General features: G+C 38.7%; 3 protein-coding genes across 6 annotated transcripts; all 3 read right to left on the reverse strand.

Annotated features, from left to right (window-relative positions):
- Nucleotides 1-487: 487 nt before the first annotated feature.
- On the reverse strand, nt 488-10,840 carry LOC104805785 (protein CHROMATIN REMODELING 20). 4 transcript variants are annotated; one of them, XM_010530464.2, is made up of 27 exons: nt 10,516-10,840; nt 8,861-9,263; nt 8,705-8,767; nt 8,529-8,624; nt 8,351-8,443; nt 8,063-8,253; nt 7,737-7,980; nt 7,129-7,242; nt 6,844-6,927; nt 6,282-6,375; nt 5,986-6,209; nt 5,515-5,822; nt 5,290-5,380; nt 4,994-5,203; nt 4,676-4,795; nt 4,356-4,522; nt 4,066-4,207; nt 3,591-3,740; nt 3,451-3,506; nt 3,063-3,360; nt 2,836-2,965; nt 2,489-2,544; nt 2,152-2,378; nt 1,857-2,060; nt 1,700-1,778; nt 1,384-1,619; nt 488-1,107 (listed from the first exon to the last, which is right to left on the reverse strand). In XM_010530464.2, the coding sequence occupies exons 2-27, from the start codon at nt 9,182-9,184 to the stop codon at nt 723-725; spliced, it is 4,386 nt and encodes a 1,461-aa protein (XP_010528766.1). In that variant the 5' UTR covers nt 9,185-9,263; nt 10,516-10,840; the 3' UTR covers nt 488-722. The 4 variants fall into 4 exon arrangements, with proteins under 4 accessions (XP_010528766.1, XP_010528764.1, XP_010528765.1 ...); XM_010530462.2 differs by having other exon boundaries at nt 5,986-6,375; nt 8,861-9,260; XM_010530463.2 differs by having other exon boundaries at nt 5,515-5,819; nt 5,986-6,375.
- A 321-nt stretch (nt 10,841-11,161) lies between these two features.
- On the reverse strand, nt 11,162-14,852 carry LOC104805786 (pentatricopeptide repeat-containing protein At2g16880). Its single transcript, XM_010530465.2, has 2 exons — nt 12,193-14,852; nt 11,162-11,635 (listed from the first exon to the last, which is right to left on the reverse strand). Exon 1 carries the CDS (start codon nt 14,610-14,612, stop codon nt 12,282-12,284), a length of 2,331 nt encoding a protein of 776 aa, XP_010528767.1. The 5' UTR covers nt 14,613-14,852; the 3' UTR covers nt 11,162-11,635; nt 12,193-12,281.
- Nucleotides 14,853-15,023: 171 nt separating this feature from the next.
- Nucleotides 15,024-16,963, reverse strand: LOC104805787 (myb-related protein 2-like). Its single transcript, XM_010530466.1, has 6 exons — nt 16,655-16,963; nt 16,481-16,557; nt 16,283-16,340; nt 16,110-16,194; nt 15,946-16,015; nt 15,024-15,857 (listed from the first exon to the last, which is right to left on the reverse strand). Exons 1-6 carry the CDS (start codon nt 16,851-16,853, stop codon nt 15,153-15,155), a joined length of 1,194 nt encoding a protein of 397 aa, XP_010528768.1. The 5' UTR covers nt 16,854-16,963; the 3' UTR covers nt 15,024-15,152.
- Nucleotides 16,964-22,319: the final 5,356 nt, after the last annotated feature.

The raw sequence follows: 22,319 nt of genomic DNA on the forward strand, positions 1-22,319 counted from the left end.
CTTGTTATAGTAGGGAAAAAAAAGTTAATCGAAATATGTTTCATACTCAGATCGGTTGGATGTCATTAGGGTAATAAATTGGGTTAATAGCTAAATAACCGAACTGAATAATAGATAGTTATATCCCAACTTACTGATATATGGAATAGTTATGATTTGTATAAAATTAAAAAGAAAATGAGATAAAAAAAATGGAAAATTAAAATTTTTTAAGAAGTGAATATTATTATCAATATAAACCAAACTGAATCGACCAGAATTAATATAAAAACCGAATTGTGATAGTTTAATTAAAATTTAAACTAGAGATATATATATTCCAACCATTCCGACCCGACACAATGCCTCTCGATTCAGGCTCTGGTTAAAGTTCTAAAGGATCAACAGCATCTCTTAACATACCACACCGTCCATTTTCGGAACAAATGCTAGAAATGATAAAAGCCACGGAGAGAAGCAAACAAACAGACTCAATTTTACAGATCAATTTCACCATGACAAGGCTCTTCTAAACCAACCAACCAACCCCTCAATTAAATCTGTAATATTTCGGGAACCAAACAACAACGCAGCTATTAGATTACATATTCTACGGAAGGAACTTCAATATGTTACTTATCCCTTTAATGTGTCACTCCCACAGGGCCAAATCATCACATCCAATGAAAGAAAACAAAGAACTCTGTGTACGTAAAGTCGATGTTTATTTACTGTTTGTTGCATCAGCAAGCAAGTTTGCTTCTTGGAATAACGTCTTCCCACCTGATCTCACGCCCGCATTCCCCGCAAATTGTGTTGCAACCGAGTTTTCTTCCTTGGCTTATGAGTGTAAGCTGATGTGAGGTGTTGGTGCAGCTTCGGGTCACAAATCGGCTTCTGTTGAAACCCTTTGGACGCGGCATAAGCTGTCTTGGTACAGAGGGAGGTGGAGGGGCACCCGGTGGAGAAGGTTTCAGGACGGAATCTGTGAGTGGAACACGATGAACTTCTTCCCACTCGAGAGCTCTCCGGTAGACTTCCCAGGCCATGTCTTTCTCTTCCTTTGTGAGTTTTTCGTCTTCGTTCTCTTGCAGAAGTGTTTCATGTTCATGGAAGTTGGAAATCCAGCTGAAACAGAGTAGTAGACCACTTCAGTCAGATAATAGTTATGTACTGGATGGAAGAAGAAATGGTGGGAACTTAAATCCCAAGAGAAACGGGGTTTAGAAACCGATAAAACTATATGACCGGATTGTAGGAAATTCAGTAATAGACTTTGCCAGGAAAAATAATATAGGTTTCAAAAAAATCAGAAGAATAATATGTGGATATGCAGTGATGCATCGTAAGTCATCCTGGAAGATTTGAAACATCTGTGAGAATTAATACTCGGGCCAAGCATACCTGGGGCTATGCTTTTGAAGCAAGGTCTCCATCAATTTGTCAGAGGAGCAACTCTCATTAGAGAGAGTGGCCTTCTGTTTCTGTGGGTTCTCAGCTTGAACACTCGTGGTTTGAGTTTCAGAGTTTTCATCACCATCGTCATCAAATTCCAACAGATGTAACATCTCTTCTTTAGAGATAGTTCTGTGTACTTGTTGTCTATCCACCACTCTTGCAGCGAGTCCCTCCTTGGTTACCTAACGAGATACATATATGCGATTCATCATACAAGAAAGCAACTAATCGTCACGATGACATATTCTGGGATTTTCAATACCTGACGTTTATATATCTTCTCTTCTATGGTCCCACGTGCCATCAACCTATACGCAAAAACCGGCTTCTTTTGCCCATACCTGTATAACGTAAAAGTCCATCAGAATTTATAATACTATCCTGATTATAATAATTGTATCGGTGGTCTAAAATGATACCTCCAGGCTCGAAATATAGCTTGAAGATCATAGGTGGGGTTCCAAGAACCATCGACGATGATCACACGGTTAGCAGCATAAAGATTAATCCCTAGGGATCCCGCCCTGGTTGAGATTAAAGTGCATTTAACTCGTTTGTTTTCAGGTTCATTGAACTTTTCAACTAACTTCTGTCGTTCGGAGCTTTCCGTTTTCCCATCAATCCTACAGCCATACAAAAGAAAAGTTGCAGCCTTCAAAATATTTATATAAAGTTCATGTTGATCTAAAGATAAAGTTCATGCGTGATACCAACCTATACCAATCTTTCCCCTTTTTCCAGAACTTCTCCTGTTTGCCACGACGAGGAAGTTTTGAAAGATAAAGTTCTATGAGATCCAAAGTCGGGATGCTCTGGCTAAACACCAGCGCCTTGTCACCCACATGTGCACACATAGACAGAATATCCAACAGCAAAATCATTTTGCCACTATAGTTAGACACCTTATAATTATTTTTGTGGAGAAGGTCGATCCACCAATCCTGTCAAGAAGACGATTGATAAAATCGGACGGCATTGTTATATGGTTCAGTTTATTTCGTTGTAATCATGTAGGAAATATGAATTCACCAAAGTTGAGTATTATAGCCACCTTCTGGAGATACCCATCGACCTTATCCAGTAAGTCGGTCATAGTTCTTTGTTTCTCTGTCAATATAAAAAGAAACAAAGATAAAGTTACAATGTTTGAATCATTTGTCTTTCAAAGACCAATAATTAATCTAGACCAAGAAAGACCACCCCCTATTGAGCTTAGAAGAATGTGATGCCAACTGAAAAGATGCACATTAAGCGGATGTATTACTCTCTACATTATAACATGGCTTATCAGTAGCTTACGTGCTGATAGACGGGGCTTTTGGTCAGAACTTCTTTCCTTTTTTTTTCTAACTATTGACTCTCTAACTTAAAGGGGACCAAAGAAAAACAGAAGTTTACCTCCCATAACCATGTTATAATCTATATTTTCGTCACTGGAGCAGTCATCTGGAATATCGACAATGTTACCACGAAGCCCGTAGCTGCTAACTTCTTTTCTCAATTGCAGAATTCCAGGATGATTCAAGACCTGGGACATACAAAGGCATATATGGGAATCAGAAACAAGAAATATAGGAGAGACGTTGAATTAACTCTCTAGACTACCAAAGCACTCACTTGTATACCTGAGCCAAGACCTGGTATGCAGCAAAAAAGTTCTTTCTCATCCGTTCATCAGTTCTCCCATTATTGAATCCATAGATCTTCAGAAATCTCTTGTACAACTTCCGTTGCAAGGGTGATAGCTTGACAGATATTACAAATACAGTTTTTGGCGGCAAATCTCTTTTCACAACACTCATGTCCATTCTTTGTACGAATCCTTTCAATTGCTCATAGAGGATGTGTGATCTCTGGTTCATAATCTTGACATCCTCAGCAGTTGAATTCATATGCTGCCCGTTTTCTATTGGATTCTGAAAGCTGTATAAATGTGAGAGCACGATTAAAGCTCTACAGACACTAACATCATCAAAAGCAGAATAGCACTGGACACTGGGATGGAAGACTTACCGATTCCTAAATTCGTGACTGCTTCCTAGGAAACCTTCTCTCACAAAATCAACCATCTGTTGCAGTTAAACACATAACAACTCATTAAATCCCATAGAATAACGATAGTTTCACAAATTTCAGTAGCTTCTTCAGCTTACACAATAATATTCCATGAGATTGTTTTGAAGAGGTGACCCAGTCAAAGCAATCCTTCTCTGGCATTTCACTTGCTTCAATGTTTGGGTAGTGTCAGCCCTGGTATTCTTGATAATGTGAGCCTCGTCACAAACAAGTATATCAGGTCCATCCTGCGATCACACAGGCTTAGAAAACGCTTGGAAGAACAAAACACGCACGGCAGGCGAAAAACACAGAAAGGGTTTGTGGGGTGGAGAAAACTATCAAATTTCCTCAAATATCAAAGCAAAGAGAATGGATTGTTAATTGTAGTTTAGAAATTCTTATGTAAGCTAATAATTTCAGTAGAAAATGAGATGTTGAACAGAAGCAAACCTCAAAACAAAGAAACTAATCTTTGAGATAGGATTGTATGATGATACGGGTAACTAGTAATAAAAAGAATCTAGAATAGATCCAAATCAATGATTTTATTCAGTGAAAACAAGGTCTCACCCTCAAGGCATAACAAATTTCTTTAGCTGTATTCAAATCCTTCACCCCTCTTCCAAGAGACAGGTTTCTGAAAGCAGAGTACCCAATCAGGAAAACCCCACCCTTATGTCGCCACTTTGTAAGCAACTCCAGTCTCCTTTCCCTTATATAAGAGTCATTCCAGTATGCAGGTGAGTTTTAGTGAATTATAAATAAATACAACAATATATCGCCACGATTGGATGCTGCTGAGACAAATTCCACATCTGAATATCTGCATTAGAAATCGTAATTCACGGAAGAAACTATACCTCGAAACATCTTCCAGCATGAAGATTCGAAGAGGCTTGACTTCTGATGGTCTCCACTTCATAAATTCACTTCGCCAATTGTGCAACACGTTTACAGGTGTCACAATAAGAGCAGTTTTCAACCCCAGATCAATGCATCTCATTGCAGTGTACAGGAAAGCTATAACCTGAAAGATTTATAGGGTAAAGACATTATGAAGAGTCAGTAATAGAAGAACATCATATAGCTTCGCATTATCACTATTAGCATGCATTAATGTATCATACATAATGGAAAGATAAATATAAAACCGGCACATGCATTAAACAGTATTGAGCACCTGGAAAGTTTTACCCAGACCCATTGTATGGGCTAGAATGCATCCAAGACCTTTATCACCAGACTTCACTTTGTTGATGGACTGAATGATATTTTCCCACATAAATCTAATTCCAGTTACCTAAAAAAATGAAACCTCAAAACTTACAATAAAGCGCGACAAAATAACTTACAAAAAGCAACAGAACTTTTCATGACCATCATCTACAGTCCAGGTGGGGATTTATTTAAAGACCAGAATCAAAGTAAAACGGTACGATGAGTTTATTTGAGAAGCTGATTCAGACTCAGCAAGAAATGCACATAAGGTAAAGCTAACCTGGTGGGCTTTTAATTTTCCAGATATACTAGGAGGGATTCTCACAGCTTCTTCACCAACCTCTCTTGCCACATTCACTATGTAACCACTCCGAGCATTGCCAAGAACCTCAGTCTCAGCACCTTCTGGAATATTTCTCATGTCTCCCGTTGAGCTCATTGTCTTGTATCTGGCAGAAAACTGCAAGGACTTGAGCCTTTCCTGCCGTTCCTGCAAACGTTACATAGTGAATGTGGTAAAAAAAAAGGTTCATCTAGTGGTAAAAAGAATACAGAACTTTCAAGTAAAAAGAACACCTTCTCAATCGCGATTTTTCTCCTAGTTTCTTCCCCCAATTCAGCGTCATCAATAATTCGCCGGATTTTCTTTTTCGATTTCCTCTTAGAACTTGAAGTAAAATATGCAGATCAGAAATGAGAAAAAATAAATAAATAAAAATACCAGATTTTATACTGGCTGCATTAAGAAATTTAAGCAATTTATGCAGAATTTCAGAAAAATATGTAATTGTGTAACAATACCTTACTGCTACTTTAATATCTGCATCTGTGTCCACAGAACTGCTGTCAGAACTGGAATCAGAGCTGGATGATTCAATAGGCTTCTTTTTCCCCATAGCTTTCTCTAATTCCAGTGTCAATCTTTGCAAGAGAATGGGGGAGCAGCAACAACAATCCCAATTAGAGGACTGAGCCTCAGACAAGTACTCCTCACCAACATTCCTCTTTATGCATGTCACACAGAAAAGTCTTTCGCATGATTTACAACTTACTAAGTCAGCAACACGACCACACCATTCACAGTGACGTTCTGAGCAGTCAACAGCCTGCTGATAATCATTAACTTCTGGTTAGAGATACAAATATTTTTATACTCTTTTGAAATCAATGAATGTGTGACCCGTTCTTTGTGAAGAAGACATAATTCACATATCGGTTCTAATCCATGAGATTAGACACTCAAATTTTTCTGAAAAATGGATAACTATGTACCTTAGCAAGCCTACTTTCAATTGACAGTTTGCAGTCCAAGCAAACTATCACTTTTAGAAGTGGATGACTATGCACTTCTGTGGCCACCTCATAACACGCTGTACACTGAAACTTCTTTTCAGGACTCATAGTGTCCATTTCTTCCTCTGTATCTGAGACAGAGGCTTTTTTATCTTCATCAGACTCGGATGGCACAGCCAAGTTCCCGTTTCTCTCTTTGCTGGCTTCATTGATATAAAATTGCAAATCAGTCTCTGAATTTTGTAATTGATCCTCAGCTTTATTCCGGCCAATACCTATTCCATGAGGTTTATCTTCAAACAAAGAGTTAGAATTTCCATTCGGATACAAGGAATCATCATCTCTGTTCTCTGCTGCTCGCGTGATACCCTGAGATAAAATCAAAACAGGTGAAATAAGCAAAAATAAAGGAAGATGACCATTAAAAGATTCATAGCATGAAAGCCAATGAAACTCCTGATAACAAGTCAGAAATTGATTGTCGCAGGATAGAACTGTGACATTAGAAAGCAGTGAGAAGAAATAACTACTGAACGCACAAAGTTTTTTCATCTTTTCTCCAAAAAGTTAGTCAGGAAATTATATATTAAGAAAACAAAACTGAACACAATTATTTAGCCATAGAAAGCGATAACAAGAAGCAATTTATACAGTGGTTTTATATGTTCAAGATCTCCAGAAGGAAGGAGCACATCAGTGTTTCCGCAAACATAAAATTTCCTCAAAGAAGATGGTAGCTGAGTGACATTTGTCCCCATCATTTCTAACAGTAAACATCTGATATCATATTTATGCTTCACTACAAATAGGGAATTAAACAAGGTTCGCAAACCTGACCTGTTTAGATCTTTTCCTGTGTCTCTTCCGTTTCAAACGCAGTTGAAGTTTTCGATCAACATTTACATCATCCTCTTCTTTGACCTGTCAGTGGTGTAATGTCATTGTCCAAGCTAATCCTTGATAGGCCAGTAGTTGAGAAAACTAAAATCATGGTAAATTACTTGCAGACTTGGTAAAAGCTAAAATTCATCAATAAGGAGCAGCAATAAAAGATGATACTTTTACAACCAGAATGATGGTCTACAGAACACCATGCACTCAAGTCAAAGAAAAGTGACTGACCTTCCGATAATTTTTCTTCTGTTCTTCAGAAAGGGCGAGTTCTCTTTCATTTTCTAAAGCATCAGCAAAAAAAGGATCAGCAGAGCTTGCATCAATCTCGTCAATTTCCTCCACCTAAAAATAAATAAACAAATGAAATGATGAACTACTCTAGGTTGCGACGGGAACTCTGCAAATGCTCTAGTGCAGCAGAAAATTGAACTGGTCTTGAAAGCAATAAAATAGTAGAACCACGAGATTTTCAAAAATTAAATCATCACTAAGGTTCCCCAACCTAATAACTTAATTCCATTCCCGCTTTCAGGCCCCCAGAAGCATGTGTATAAGATCATTTCTCATACATACGAAAAATGTATTTCTTGGGCATGATAGCACAGGTTACCAAATCAAAGTAACTTATGAACAAAATGTCAAAAAAGAATTCAGTCTGCTTTTAAATGCCATATTACCCAAAGCAAACCAAAGTTACAATCATTGAAAAGAAATACTTCATGTTTAGTGAATTTACCTTGATAAGTTGATATAAAGAGAATCGACCACAAATGCAATTATAAATCAGCATTCATCATGGATATGGGAATATCAAAGGCATATATTGAAAATATAACCTCGTTAACTCCTGGAAATTCCAATCCCATAGCTGCAGCCTGTTGTGGAGTGCTTGCCAGGTAAACAGAAGCCCAGTGCTTGCTACCAAACGAAATAATGTCATCCTTTTTATCTGAAAATACTTTGTTCAGAGAAGACCAATCAAGTTCAGACTTTCCAACAAGAGATTCTTTGATTCCATCATCACCAAGCTTTTTCTCCAGAAACCCACTGGCCCCCTCCTCCAAAAGTTTTCCATGTCGCCTACACCAACATTTTTAGATATTTACCATCAATCCTACTATATACTAGCTTGAAAAACTAAATATTCAAAAACCAATCATACTTTCTCACAGGACGGTGAGTATGAAGAAACTTCTCCGCATCAGCTACCACTTCAGCAGTTTCCCTGGTAACCTGAGTTCCAACCCAGTGGGCTCTTCGTTTCCAAGCGTCAGTATAGCAACTACTACGAGCCTGACTTTCAATTAGTTTATATAGTTTTGGTAGATCAATTCCAGCCCCATCAAGTTGTTCCTTAAAAAAAGGGATAAAGAAAATATTAAAGATACTTTATAAGATGAATCAAGACTAAAAAATAATGCCCTGAGAAACATAGTAATGAAATATTTACCAACAAGCTTGCGCTTTCTGTTTCAAGCTCATCAAGAACAGATTCCCACTCTTCTCTAAACGCCGTCATTTCAGTTGCCACAGCTTTATCCAACTATAACAAGCAGAATCTAAGATCCTACAATAGGAATCATTAATGGACTCAATGGTAAGCTAGTCAGTGAGACTAAAAAAATCACCTCATCACCCTGGAGTGTTTGTGCTAATTCCTCCCTAACTTCACTCTCTACTCTAGTAAGAGACTCTTTCTCAAGTGCTTCTTGAGCTTCCGCAGCCTAAAAGGACACCAAAAAGGAGTACTAGAAAGTAAAATCCAAAGTTCAAAAATAGATGGACACGATGAAGACATTTATACCTTACTCTCAACGTCCAGAAAATCAGAAATTAGCTCTTCAATTTCTTCCTCACTCAGGGGTTTCTGCAACATGATTGTTAAACGCTAAGATAAAATATACAATCTTTCTAAGTTTTGCTGCTGAGGAAAGAGGAACCAAAAGTTCAAGCTACTTGCCCCAGGATTTGATTCATCATCTTCCCCAGACAGGAATTGTTCATCGTTATCTGAATAAAATACAGAACTGCCAGATGCACTATCATTATCTTCCATTTCCTCATCTTTTTCATCTGCTTCTTTGTCATTTTTGTCCATCTGTTCTTCTTTTACTTCCACTCCATCCTTTTCCATCTGTTTTTCATCTATTTTTTTGCCATTTTTGTCCACTTTTGTTGCCTCCAATTCTTCATGTACTGCCTCTAGTCCTTCGTTTGCATCCATTCTTTCTCTTTCTACCACCATCTCCTCTTCTTTTGCATCTATTGCTTCTGTGTTTTCCATTCTGTCTTATTTTGCCCGTAGATTTCCATCATTTTCTTTCTATTGTCCCCATCTCTTCAGATTTTTCCTTCATTTCCTACTTAAGAAGCGTATCTTAATTAATCACCAAACACAACACCTGAGATTTATCATCTATTAACAATTACACAATTCATTCCCCAACTTTCTTCAGAAACACCATAAATCAATACTTTCCAAAAACATGTTCAATTCATTCAAAACTCCAGAACATTGTCATCCAGCAGAAACATCACCATATTTTCCTACACTATATATGATGTACGCTTGCCTAATGTGTCCCTTACAAATAACATCAAAAATAGACTGAAAGTCTGAAACTGAAGAAGCGTTATCTGCTGTATTCCAGTTAAAACAACACAAATCAAACAAAAGAAAAAAAATCGATTATATCGCTCTAAACCCAGAAAACTCAACACGACATAGAATTACTGAAATGTCAATCAGATCAAAGCAAACATTTAACACATCTGAAACCGTCCATCAAAGGTTCAATTATCATGTCCTTGCATCCTTCAGTATCAACCTTCCAATAGACGTTACAATAAATTCCAAGAACATCAGGTGGTCCACAAAATTTGTTGAAGACGAAACCAAAAATATAGTTACATAATCATAAATATAGTGTTGACTATATACTATGGATCTCTTCCATTGAAATCTATACTCAAACTTCAAGAGGTTAATAAGCAACCGACGGCATAATATGCTCATTTCGCAATGTGAAACTCAGAATGAAAGTGACTTAATTCATTTTAAAGTTCCAAAACAGATTCTTCACACCGCAATTGCTTCGTCTCTGACAGAAAGAAAATGAACTAACACCTGAAGGTCCAGATGCTCAACCATGCTGAATGTTTTTTTTTTAAACGAAATAACTCACCTCCCAAAAGGCCATGTCGATAAAGATCACATCTGAAAACTAACATAAGAAACCAAGTTACCCACACCAGATTGAGAAACAGCTAGACATCGAAAAAGTCCATCACCTAAAAGTTACAAATTTGTTCAACAGGAAAAATCTTTACACTTACAAACAAAACCCTAATCTCTAACAAACCAATCAAACTCATTAATCTCCATTACAACAGAAACCCTCCAATCCATTCATCACAGTTAATCAACACGCACTATCAATCCATTAACCTCTGCTGCTTAAGAATACAAAAATAACAGGAAAGAGCAAGTCTATGTAACTTAAACCCAATTCCACACTTCTCCCAGAAACGAACACATCCACACTGAAAAAATCAGATTCGAATTTGCATTATCAGTGTACTACGCCAGATAGAAAAGTCAATGCATATACTTACACACTAGAATTTAACTCGGAGACAGCTACGCCATTCCCGACGTGGCACTTAGCAGAGAGCGAGAACTGGAGGGCGAATAAATTTCAGATATATATAGAGAATTCTAGGGTTTTGTGTGAGGAGCTGGTTTACCGGGGACAGAGAATCGGGATCGAAACATGTGTTGGTTTCTAGGGTTTTGTATGAGGAGTTGGTTTACCGGCGGCGGAGAATCCTGATCGAAACGGTGGTTTAGTTTCCAAGGATTCGCCGAAGCGGGGATCGTTTGATTTCGGGTATATAGTTATTCCGATTCAGGTTTGAAGAAGAAATGCGTCGTCCCACTATCTAGTTGAGGCGGTCGAGCGATTGCCTGAACGCAAACGCGAACGTCATCATTAATTTATTCATATTCTCCCATATTTCACCTTTGATTTCTTTTACACTAAAAATCAACAATTCTAATTAAATAAAATTAAATAAATTTTTTAAAATATGTATCTATAATTTATCCGGCGCGTTCGTCTTTGGAACCCGACTCATCAGGGTGCGGAACCATATACTCTAAATCTAAATCCAAATCTAAATTCAAATCCGATATTGAATCCATGGATTCGAATATCCAAATACTAGTATTGAATACACAGCGTATATTTTTTATCGCAACTAGCAAGAAAGTCAATCTATTACGACCAGACCAAAGCGGTTGTTCCGGCAAGAAGATTTCAAGGCATATACTCACTCTTTATGTTGGTGTTCCCCACATCATGGAACAGAGACTCTCCCTTTTCCGCCTTACTTTGAAGGGCTTTATCATTCTCTGTGTTTGGAAAGAAAAATGCAATTCCTACACAAAGAAACTAAAAATTTAGCCAGTGATCCAAGTTTTATCATCCCTCAGGCGTTTCTGCTCAATGTTCTTTTTGCTCTTCACCGACAGATTTACTCTCAGAACACTTTCTCTTTCCCGGGCTTGATCCCTCGTTAATCCCCGAAAAAGTTTTCTTAACCACAAACCCGAGATTTGCAGCACGCTTGAGTACAGATTCTATCCGAGATCATCATCTGAAACCCTGATGGCTATGGATTACAACAATGAACAATGTCATCTTCATTGTTGTGTAGTCTCCTCCTCTGGTACCTGAAGTCACAGAAAGTGATACATACATTGTAAGTGATGAACATTATGGTGAACCTGAAACGAAATTACCTTGGAGACACTTCCCCAACAACAGAAATGGTTTCTTGATTTATGTGGAGTCTCTCATCAGTCAGACATAATTCAAGAACGATATGGAGACAGCCAAAATGAACTCTTTTAGGTTTTGTGGCTCAACAATTCAATAGAGAGATACTACCACCATTGGAATCAAGCTCCATTACTTGACAAACTAGTAGTGATTTTTCTTCCATATACATGCATATTTTGTCGGCATAGATGCCTGAACCTCAGATCAGTGGGCTTAGGTAATGTTCATCTCAGAGGAACAAGACATATAATAGTGATTAAAAGAATACTCAAAGACTGAAAGCATGCATTGAGGTGTGTGGGATCTGAAGGCAAAAATCTTTAGGAAAATAATGACATATCGAATTGCCATCTATAACACATCCTATCATTCAATACAGCATGGTTATGATATTATCAAATATGAACATACGTAACGAAATTCAACGATTACAGTGTAAAAGATTTACCTTTACTCTCAATCATGCTAGGTTTGATGTACACAAAGATATTTTCCTTCCTGAAGAGGATGAAACAGAAGCTGCAAGAAACTCTGACATCATCTTGCAGCTATGGGGATAACTTTACGTTTCTTTATAAGTGCATTAATCAGATCGATGTATGTAGATTTCTTGAATCTAACACCTTTATCCATCAGTTTATAAAATATCTGGAATGCATCCTTATATCTTCCTCGAGCACAGAGTTCATTTATCTCTTCTGAGTAAGCCATACACTCAGGATCAAGCTCCTCTATTGTCTCACTTGCTGCTGGATTCTGCTTTGTCTCTGGCTGCAAAGACTGCTCCACGGTGACAAACTTTCCAGCAATTTTCTCCAATAATTCTTCTTCTTCCTTCTTCATACTGTCATCCATAAGGGCACCAAAAATACTGTTATATGTGAACTGATCAGGCTCTAGTCCTTTTTCTTCCATTTCTGATAGAAGATTGTATACTTCTAGAAGCCTCCTTTCCTTGAAAAGGGCCGAGATTATTATGTTGTACGTAACTGTATCAACATCTCTCTCCTTAGTTTTGAAAGTATCAAAGAGCTTAAGAGCCTTATCTGTCAAACCCTCTTTACAAAGACCAGTGAGAAGAATGTTGCATGTATAGGTATCCGGTTGAAGAGAGTGTTTTAGAGAATCGTTGTAAAACCGAAACCCATTTTCAACCAGCCCTTCCCTGCAGTACCCGAGGATAATAGAATTGTAAGTAGTTTCATTAGGAAGCAAACCATTCTCAATAAGCTCGTTAAATTTCTCGATAGCCAGCTCAGTTTTCCCATTGTGGCAAAGCCCGCCAATCAAAGAGTTGTACGTGATTACAGTAGGGATGATTCGTTCCTCCTTCATTTTGTCCCACAGCTCCAAAGCTTTGTCTACCTTTTCTTCCTTGAAATAACCCATGATTAACGTGCCATAACTAACCTCGTCCACAATATATCCGCGCTTACGGGCGGTATTCAACAATTGGAAAGCGTCATCAAGCTTTCTCTCTTTACAAAGTGTGTTGAGAATGGTATTAAGTGTCACTGTATCCATCTTCATACCCCTCTGCCCCATCTCACACATCATCTGAAGAGCTCCACCCAGATTCCCTGCTTTACAATACCCATTGATTAGGGTGTGATAGGTAACCCTATCAGGCAAAAATCCATACAATTCCTCCAAATCCCTGACTTTTTTAATAACCTCATCCATCTTCCCTTCTTTGCAAAGCCACTTAAGAACTATATTATGAGAAACTTGGTTAGGTTTAACTCCATCATCAGCCATCTGCTCCATTAATCCCATAGCTTCCGAGCTAAGTCCTGACTCGAAACACCCATCAATTAATGTATTGTAAGTGACTGCATCTGGCAGCAACTTCAACCCCTTCATCTCATCCGTCAACCTAAGTGCTTCACCAATCTTCCCCACATTGCACAACCCATTTATCAACAAGTTGTATGTGAAAATATCCGGCAAAACATTACTTTGCATCATCAGCTCCACGACCTGGGATGCTTCCTCCAACAAACCCAACTTGCAGTAACCAGACACTAAGATATTGTAAGTATTCCTATTGGGCACCAACCCTCTCTTCTTCATATCTGACAACAAATCCCTAACGTCGCTAAGTCTCCCTTTCTTAAAAACTGCATTCAAGATTGTATTGTAAGAAACATTATCCGGATCAATCCCAAATTGTCTTGTCATCCTCTCAATCACCCCAATGGCATCTTCAAACTTGCTCTCTAGGCAGTACCCTTGAATCAGAACATTGAAAGTATTCACATTTGGCGCAACACCAAGCCTAACCATATCATCAAACAATTCTCTGGCATTCGCAAGGGAAGAGGTAGAAGTGTACTTAACCAAACCAATGAGAAGCGTGTTGCAAGTGAGAAGATTCGGCTTGAGCTTCAACCTCCTCATCTTATGGAAGATCTGCAACGCAACTTGGGGCTTGCCCGAGTGAAGATACGCGCCGATGGCTGTGTCGAGCAAGGCCTTGCTGGGTGATCGCGAGACATGGAGATTCGGATGGAGAAGAGAGTGGCAAAGAGAAAGAGAAGGATCGGAGCGGATGAAGGAGACAAGAAGCGACTTGGCGTCGGCGAATTTGTTGTGAGAGAGGAGAGAACGGACGACGGAGAGAACCGGAAGAGTTGAATCCGACGGGAAAGCTTCGGGAACCGATGTCTGAGACCAGTTAAAGAAGGTGATTAGGGTTTTGGGTCGTTTAGCCAGAGAAGGGGAAGAGAGGAGAGAGAGGAGGAGAGGCTGAGTGATTCGAGGAATGTAGGGATTTAGGGCTTCGAGCAACTGTGGTTTCTCCGATATGAGGAGTGATGTTAGGGTTTCGAACAACTGAGATTCCGACCGCGTCAAACTCGCCGCCATTTCGCCGGCAACAAAAAAACTTCGCCGAGTGAAACCAGATTCTGCGGTGATCAGTGAATCATCGTCTTGCTCGTTTTTTTCATTGGAACATGGAAGCTTCGAGAGCTTTGGATCGGATCAGTTGTCTGAGATTGAGGTTTGTTTCTCTCTCATATAGGAGACATCAGTTCCGTTATCTTGGCCTCTTGGGTAAGCTTTTTCTCGGGAAAATATTTTCGGCGATGAATGATATTATACGAAACAGGGCAAAGAAGGATTTGAGAACGTTGTCCATGATCTAGAAATAATTGGAAAAAAAATGATATTCTTATCCCTAAAAATATATTTGAATCGAAATAAATCGAATATCATAGAAATAATAATATTTTGTAAAATAAAAAAATATAATATCTAAGGATGAAGTTGCAAAAATCTGCAGAATGCATTGAATTGTCTGTAAACTGAATCAAATGTGAGCAAAGTAATACAAAAGATTCAATCTACACAGCCAATGTTTTACTTATTCGATCTGACGAATCTGATTCTTCGACCAGACATTCTTTAGCTTCCGCCGAAACCGTTCAGGTCCAGTTGCTTGCAGCCTTTCATGGCGGAATCAGTCTCGCCTCCGGTGTTCAGGTCGAGTTTCGTCGCAAAGTACGAAAGGTTATACTCGTTCGAGCCTCTTTCTCCGCTTACCCGACCTGCAGAGCCCGACGCCTCGTTTTCCGTCGCTCCGTATGCGTAATCGGCGTCGTTTGTTGGTCCTACGCCGATTGATAGGTCGTTAACCGAGCTTCTTCCGCCAGAAAACGTTCTTCTCCCAGACTCTTTACCCGTTAATCTGCGGTTTTCTTTGAGCTCTCCCGACCAATTCAGCTCGGTCTGCCTTAGCAACGGCTCCTCGACGATGTCTTTAGACTTGAAGATCAAGGAACTGCCCGAGTAAGTGCTGAGTCCGAGCTGTTCTTCCATCTGAGACGCTTCACACGTCGTTAAGCAGCTCTCTAACGAGCAATCAGCGGGTCTTGCCGCTTGCCTGATCCGTTGCTGCGGGCAGAAACCGTGAAGTTCTTTCATTCCCGAGAGCCTTGATCGTAGGCACTCGTTCGATACCTTTGATACGAGTTCCGAGAGCTGAATTTTCGCTGCCTCGAGCCCCACCGAGCCCAAGTTCTGTCTCCCGAGCATTTCCTGCGCTTTCTCGAGAACGGCTTGTAGATACTTCCCTTGAGCCTCCATCTGCATCTGCAGATGCCTCTGCACCTGTTTCCATCCCATTCAGAATCTTCAAGAACTCGTCTTCTGGTCCGATTTACGCAAACTGAAAATGCAATTCTGTAAGTTACGGTACCTCGAGTTGCTCGTGCAATCGTCTCTGAACCTCGATCTGCATCTGGATCGCTTCCCCGATGGGCGAATTTCTGGACCAACAAGGCATGATTTGCTCTCAGATGTTTGCAGAAACATTATAGCATCTTAAGCTTCTTAACATTCAGAAGCTGTACATATACATACTTGTTCATTTGTGTTCCAATGTTTAAGTTTGCCATGTTTGTTCCAGCTGATTCAGGCCTCTTATCTCCACTCATGGCAACGACACCTACACCGATTAGGCTTAACCCGTCAAATTTCACAACCGTCGAGCTGACGACTTGAACGCGGAAATACGATTCATTGGAAATGCTTACTGATTCTATGCACACCATTGTTTGCTTGTCCATGGATGTTCTTGCTGAGCCTGTACTTCTGTCATATCCAGACAACAAAAACGTTGTATCGAGATTTCAGATTGTCCGTTTTCTATAAATATCTCGTAATGAAAGGTCTCAACACAAATCTTGATCGGTAAACAGAGGAAGCGGAGGAAAGTTTCATCGTCGATTCACCTGAAGATGACTCTTGAGGTGGTACAAGGTGAGACCCGGAATCCCCATGAGCTTCATAACAGTCTTTGGCGTCGCCTCTGCACAACAAACGCGAAAAAAGAACGGATGATTTTTCCGCGAATTCTTGCAGGTAATGAATGCAAAGATGAAGGGTTTCGAACAGAAGAATCGTACTGTCTGCTCCTCCGAGCTGATGGACGGCTTCGACGAATCTCTCGTGAAGATCAGGCGTCCATTTCAACCTTGGTTTGGCGTCGGTGGAGAGGACGAGTCCTGGATCTCCCGGGCCGTTCCCCGGATGAAGAAACAGATGCCTCTCTGGAGCAGTAACAGGCATTCTCGACGAAGAGTTCATGTTCTTCCCTTGATACATCTCGATCTTGTCTCGAAGAAAAAACCGCAGATTCAGATGACCCTTGTCGTTTGCTTGCAACGCAAACAAACGCTTTCTTTTACGACAAGGAACGATGTTCTGGGGGGAAAAAGCCGGTTTTCTTACAGAGGAAATGTGTGCTCAAGAATGGTTTATATAGCAAGTTGATCAAAGGGATGGAATCTTGAAAAAGGCTAAAAGAAAACACCTGACTCGCTCGCTCACTCGCTCGCTGACTCACTGTACTTTGCGACGACTTCAACCGGAGAAACAAAAAAGAGATGCAAATTCTGTAACTTGGCTTTCCATTTGTGGATCAATCGTCCTTCGCTTTCGAATTCCTCAGCATTAGATTCCAAGGACCGATACCCGAAAAAGCTTTCCTCTGTTCGTGCACTTGCTCGTCCTCCCGGCGAAAAAGGAAGGAAAAGCTGTGCACAGAATCAAATTCCTTGGATTTTCGGCGAACAATCTCTTCATTTTCTTCTTCTGTTTCTCCTTAGCCCGGATTAAAAAAATCGATTTCCCAAGGCAACATTCCCTTCTCCTGCCCTCTCGCCCTCACCAAGATTCTCTTCTGCCTTCGAGGGCTAAAACGACAATCTTTGAGGCACAAGGATCCCGGAACAAAGGAATCAAGAACATGTTCTTAGGCTTTCTTTTTTTCCAAAAAAAAAAAAAGTTTTGGAACTGATTCGGTCTTTTTTTTCCCCATCTTTCAAGTGTCACACAACATCTGGTCCAAGCCCCACCATGAATCATCCAGGGATTAAGTTCCGCAGGACCACGACAAAAAGCTTTGTACTTTGTTCACCGGATAAAAGCATCGACAGTTTCCGCCTTTCCGTTTCCCTCGTCTCATCGGTTAAAATCTGCGAACGATGTTGATTTTACACAAAGTTTACGAATCGGGGTCTCCATGGAAATGACTTGGCAATGACAAAGAACGAACGTAAGCGTGCCCAGTTCGAAACTGTGTCTACTGTTTCTGCATACCCGTGATTCGGATTACGCGTTTTCATACTCGGGTTCACGCGAGAGATCGTGATCAATGTGATGCAATCTAAATGCGAAAGCTGAACGATGGTTGATACTGTGGAAGCAGGGTCGGCTAACCGAGGACTACATGAGATGAAATTCGGTTTTACCGTGAAAACCCCGAAAATCGGGTTTGGGTTCGGTTCGGGAAATTGGGTCTAACGTCGGACGGATACCCGACGAAAATAACATGTTGTTCTCTAATATATGATATTTATTTTGAAAATTTTTTAAATTCCCTATGTATACCTATCCCACAAAAATGGATTCAAGATCGGACAACATCTAATGAAAATCGTGTTGGGATTTGAATGAACACAAAATCTTGGATAAATCACATGTGCCCCACCTCTAAACCCTAAACCCTTGTGCTAAAAGCTTTGTCATTGTGCTTCTACGCCATTAAGATTTTGTGTTTTCTGACTCGAGTTTTTTTTTTGTTTGTCTCGACGTAAAATGAAAAATATGATCAATCAATGATCAAATTTTAGACCTTCTATATGAAACCCTATATTTCCCCTGAAAGTTTTTATATAATTTGGTGTTTGAGAATCAAAATAAATGAAGAATAATCATGAAGAATGAAAATGACCAAGAGTTAGAATGAAAGAAGATATGGTCGAGAGTTATCCATGGAGAAAGTCTCCAATATTTTCTGTGTAGTTTCAATATGATATGTACAAGAATTTAAATAGATATTACAAGAAAAGGAAAAAGGAAAGAAATAAATATCAAACAACTATAAAATATTCCAAACAATGAAAGACATAAACATAAAGATATATATTGAAGATTCTTAGGTGGATTGAATAGCTTGATTGTAATATGATCGTTGCATGATTGTCTTCACTCCAACGGCTCTCTCTGTCTTCATTACTCACTTCAAATCATGCCAACTCACCATTGTCAATTATGGAGAGAAGCCTAATGTCTCATCCATAATGCATGTAACTTACGTACAATGCATGAATGGCAAAGGGTAATGCTCTTGGACATGTGGAATGCTATCTTGGATTCTTTCTTCATTTTGCCTTCAACATTCCCCCTCAAGATTAGCGTGGAGAGATATCGAAAAGCTAATCTTGGAGAACGAATGTCTTCATCGTCGTATGAATATGTCATCAAATATTCCAACTCTTTCCATTGTAGTTCCTTAAGCTTCAAGCTTCCAAATTGTCCTATTTTGATTTTTATTTGCTGCAATATCTCAAAGAAATGATTAAAAACTACACGGGAGGCCGTGACACTCCGTTTAATAAAGAAAACTGAATGTAAGGAGGTAATAATATGTTTACAATCAAATAACAAAAGAAAAAGTGTCGTAGCATGCTTAAACTTTAACTTTGATGATATGAATGCATAAAACATTGGTTGATTAATGAGATAGACATTTGGTTTTTTATTTATACGAAACATATTACTTGAATACTCATCAAATATATAAAACATGTTATCTATTCTCCTATATGTATCATATGCATAATCAAGAATATTTCTAACAATGATACTTTGTTTTTCATTTAAATATGTATGTTCAAACGTACCGAGATCAAATGTAAAAGTATGAGATGAAAATTTACCTAACCTAGAGTGTTCATAACTAATAGGAAATTCAACCTCAATATTGGACAGATTTGAATCATTTGTTGCTTGCTTTGACGTTTCTCCATTTGATGCATTGTTTTCACTTGGAAAGCACACGAGGATACCGTCATATGCTCCCTCACTCGTGTACTTGGAAAGTTTGAAGAATCCCTCATGTGAAGGCTGATGAAGAATGCTCAACAACCCACAAGCGTTATATTTAAAAAATAAATCAAAATGTATAGGACAAGAGAAAAGAGTACAAACTCTAGTGCTTATCTGTATGAATTCGATTCTTGGGTTTCTTTGAGGTGATGGAAAGAGTTCTATCTCTGATGTGTTTGGTTCCTCTTTATCGTGGTTCATTCTCTCCGCTTTGTGGCTTGCCACTACAATATCTATTTCTTCTTTCTCCCGTTCCTCCTCTTTGATGCTAACTGTATGAGTTGCATGGATATGAAAAGGCAAAGTCTCCTCGAGTGGTGGATCCTCTTGGGACATTATGTCCTCTTTGCGGCTCTCCACCGAGTTCTCTTGTTTGTGGCTTTCTTCCACTTTGTTTTCGGTCTCTTTTTCCTTTTTGACCAGCTTTCTTGTATTTTCTTCCTTCCTTTTTTCTATCATTTGAACAAACTCATTAGAGGTAAAAAGAGATTCAAGGAGAGAATATGTTACCCGTATATTGTATTCTTTGATCATTGATAATAAGATCTCCTTAATGTCCAATGGGAGATGGTCAAAGACATTGTCATCCACATCCCATTCATCCTCATTTTGTTCTTCCAAATATGGTCCATCATCCACACACATGGCTTGAACTTCTTCTATGGAGAGGTTATTCCATACGTCAACCTCTTCCTTGGTATACCAAAATTGTTCTACAACACCGTTAGCATATTCGATGTATGAACAATGATTTCCTTCTTCATCTTCAAGGTCGCCAAGATCATCCCAAGTACACCTCATGTGACCTTTTAAGGATGTATATAGCGGATGAAGTAGGATAAAAAAAACGAATCTCTTTGGCTTGAAAGAATAGCTTAAAAGAGGCAAAATTTTCAAATAACACGAGCAGGCTCCTTCTTGGTTTTAATGGATGGCGGAAGGGAATTTGGTTTTGTGTTTGCAACGGAAAACTAGACTTTTGGCACCTTAGATCTTAGTGCTCTGATACCATGAAAGTTTTTATATAATTTGGTGTTTGAGAATCAAAATAAATGAAGAATAATCATGAAGAATGAAAATGACCAAGAGTTAGAATGAAAGAAGATATGGTCGAGAGTTATCCATGGAGAAAGTCTCCAATATTTTCTGTGTAGTTTCAATATGATATGTACAAGAATTTAAATAGATATTACAAGAAAAGGAAAAAGGAAAGAAATAAATATCAAACAACTATAAAATATTCCAAACAATGAAAGACATAAACATAAAGATATATATTGAAGATTCTTAGGTGGATTGAATAGCTTGATTGTAATATGATCGTTGCATGATTGTCTTCACTCCAACGGCTCTCTCTGTCTTCATTACTCACTTCAAATCATGCCAACTCACCATTGTCAATTATGGAGAGAAGCCTAATGTCTCATCCATAATGCATGTAACTTACGTACAATGCATGAATGGCAAAGGGTAATGCTCTTGGACATGTGGAATGCTATCTTGGATTCTTTCTTCATTTTGCCTTCAACATCCCCACCTCCGTTTTGTTCGGATTTCGGGTTTTTGAACCCGGTTTGAATCATGACTAAACATCGAAATTGTTCGTTTAGAAATTTTCTGAAAAACTAATCATAAGTTCTTCTCTCCATCGGAGCAATTATGCTCATTATGATTAGATTTACTTACGATACTTCCACATTAGGTAACGTACCGAAGAAATCTTTAGAATTATCTCAGTTTAGCTTTCAATTCGTCTCTAATTATCAAATTTAAAATCGTGAGGGTTCAAGTCCCTCTATCCCCAAGATCATTTGAAATCTCGAGATTTGATTGGCTCTCTCTGTCTTCATTACTCACTTCAAATCATGCCAACTCACCATTGTCAATTATGGAGAGAAGCCTAATGTCTCATCCATAATGCATATAACTTACGTACAATGCATGAATGGCAAAGGGTAATGCTCTTGGACATGTGGAATGCTATCTTGGATTCTTTCTTCATTTTGCCTTCAACATCCCCACCTCCGTTTTGTTCGGATTTCGGGTTTTTGAACCCGGTTTGAATCATGACTAAACATCGAAATTGTTCGTTTAGAAATTTTCTGAAAAACTAATCATAAGTTCTTCTCTCCATCGGAGCAATTATGCTCATTATGATTAGATTTACTTACGATACTTCCACATTAGGTAACGTACCGAAGAAATCTTTAGAATTATCTCAGTTTAGCTTTCAATTCGTCTCTAATTATCAAATTTAAAATCGTGAGGGTTCAAGTCCCTCTATCCCCAAGATCATTTGAAATCTCGAGATTTGATTTAAAAAAATACGATCAACATGTATACAGTTCGATATGCTTTTAATTATATATGCTGTAGTGCCACTTTGAAGGTGGACGAAGGATCTGATAAACAAGAATTATATGCTTTGCTATTAACAAAATTGAAAACAAAAAAGTATTGGAATAATCTCTGTGTGATCAATAGCTAATGTTGCAGAATAAGTTCTACAGCGCATATATTATTATGTTATGCAAATCATATCTACCGAATCATGCACGATGCGTAAATCCCATGCATGCTATTCAGAAAATTTAAAATGAAATTCATCATGTATGTGCTCATATTATTTCCCATTGCATGATGTATTAAATTTTTCAGTTTTTTTATAATGATTAAGTA

Source organism: Tarenaya hassleriana, unplaced genomic scaffold (genome assembly GCF_000463585.1).
Source record: "Tarenaya hassleriana unplaced genomic scaffold, ASM46358v1 Cleome11, whole genome shotgun sequence".
NCBI lineage: Eukaryota > Viridiplantae > Streptophyta > Magnoliopsida > Brassicales > Cleomaceae > Tarenaya > Tarenaya hassleriana.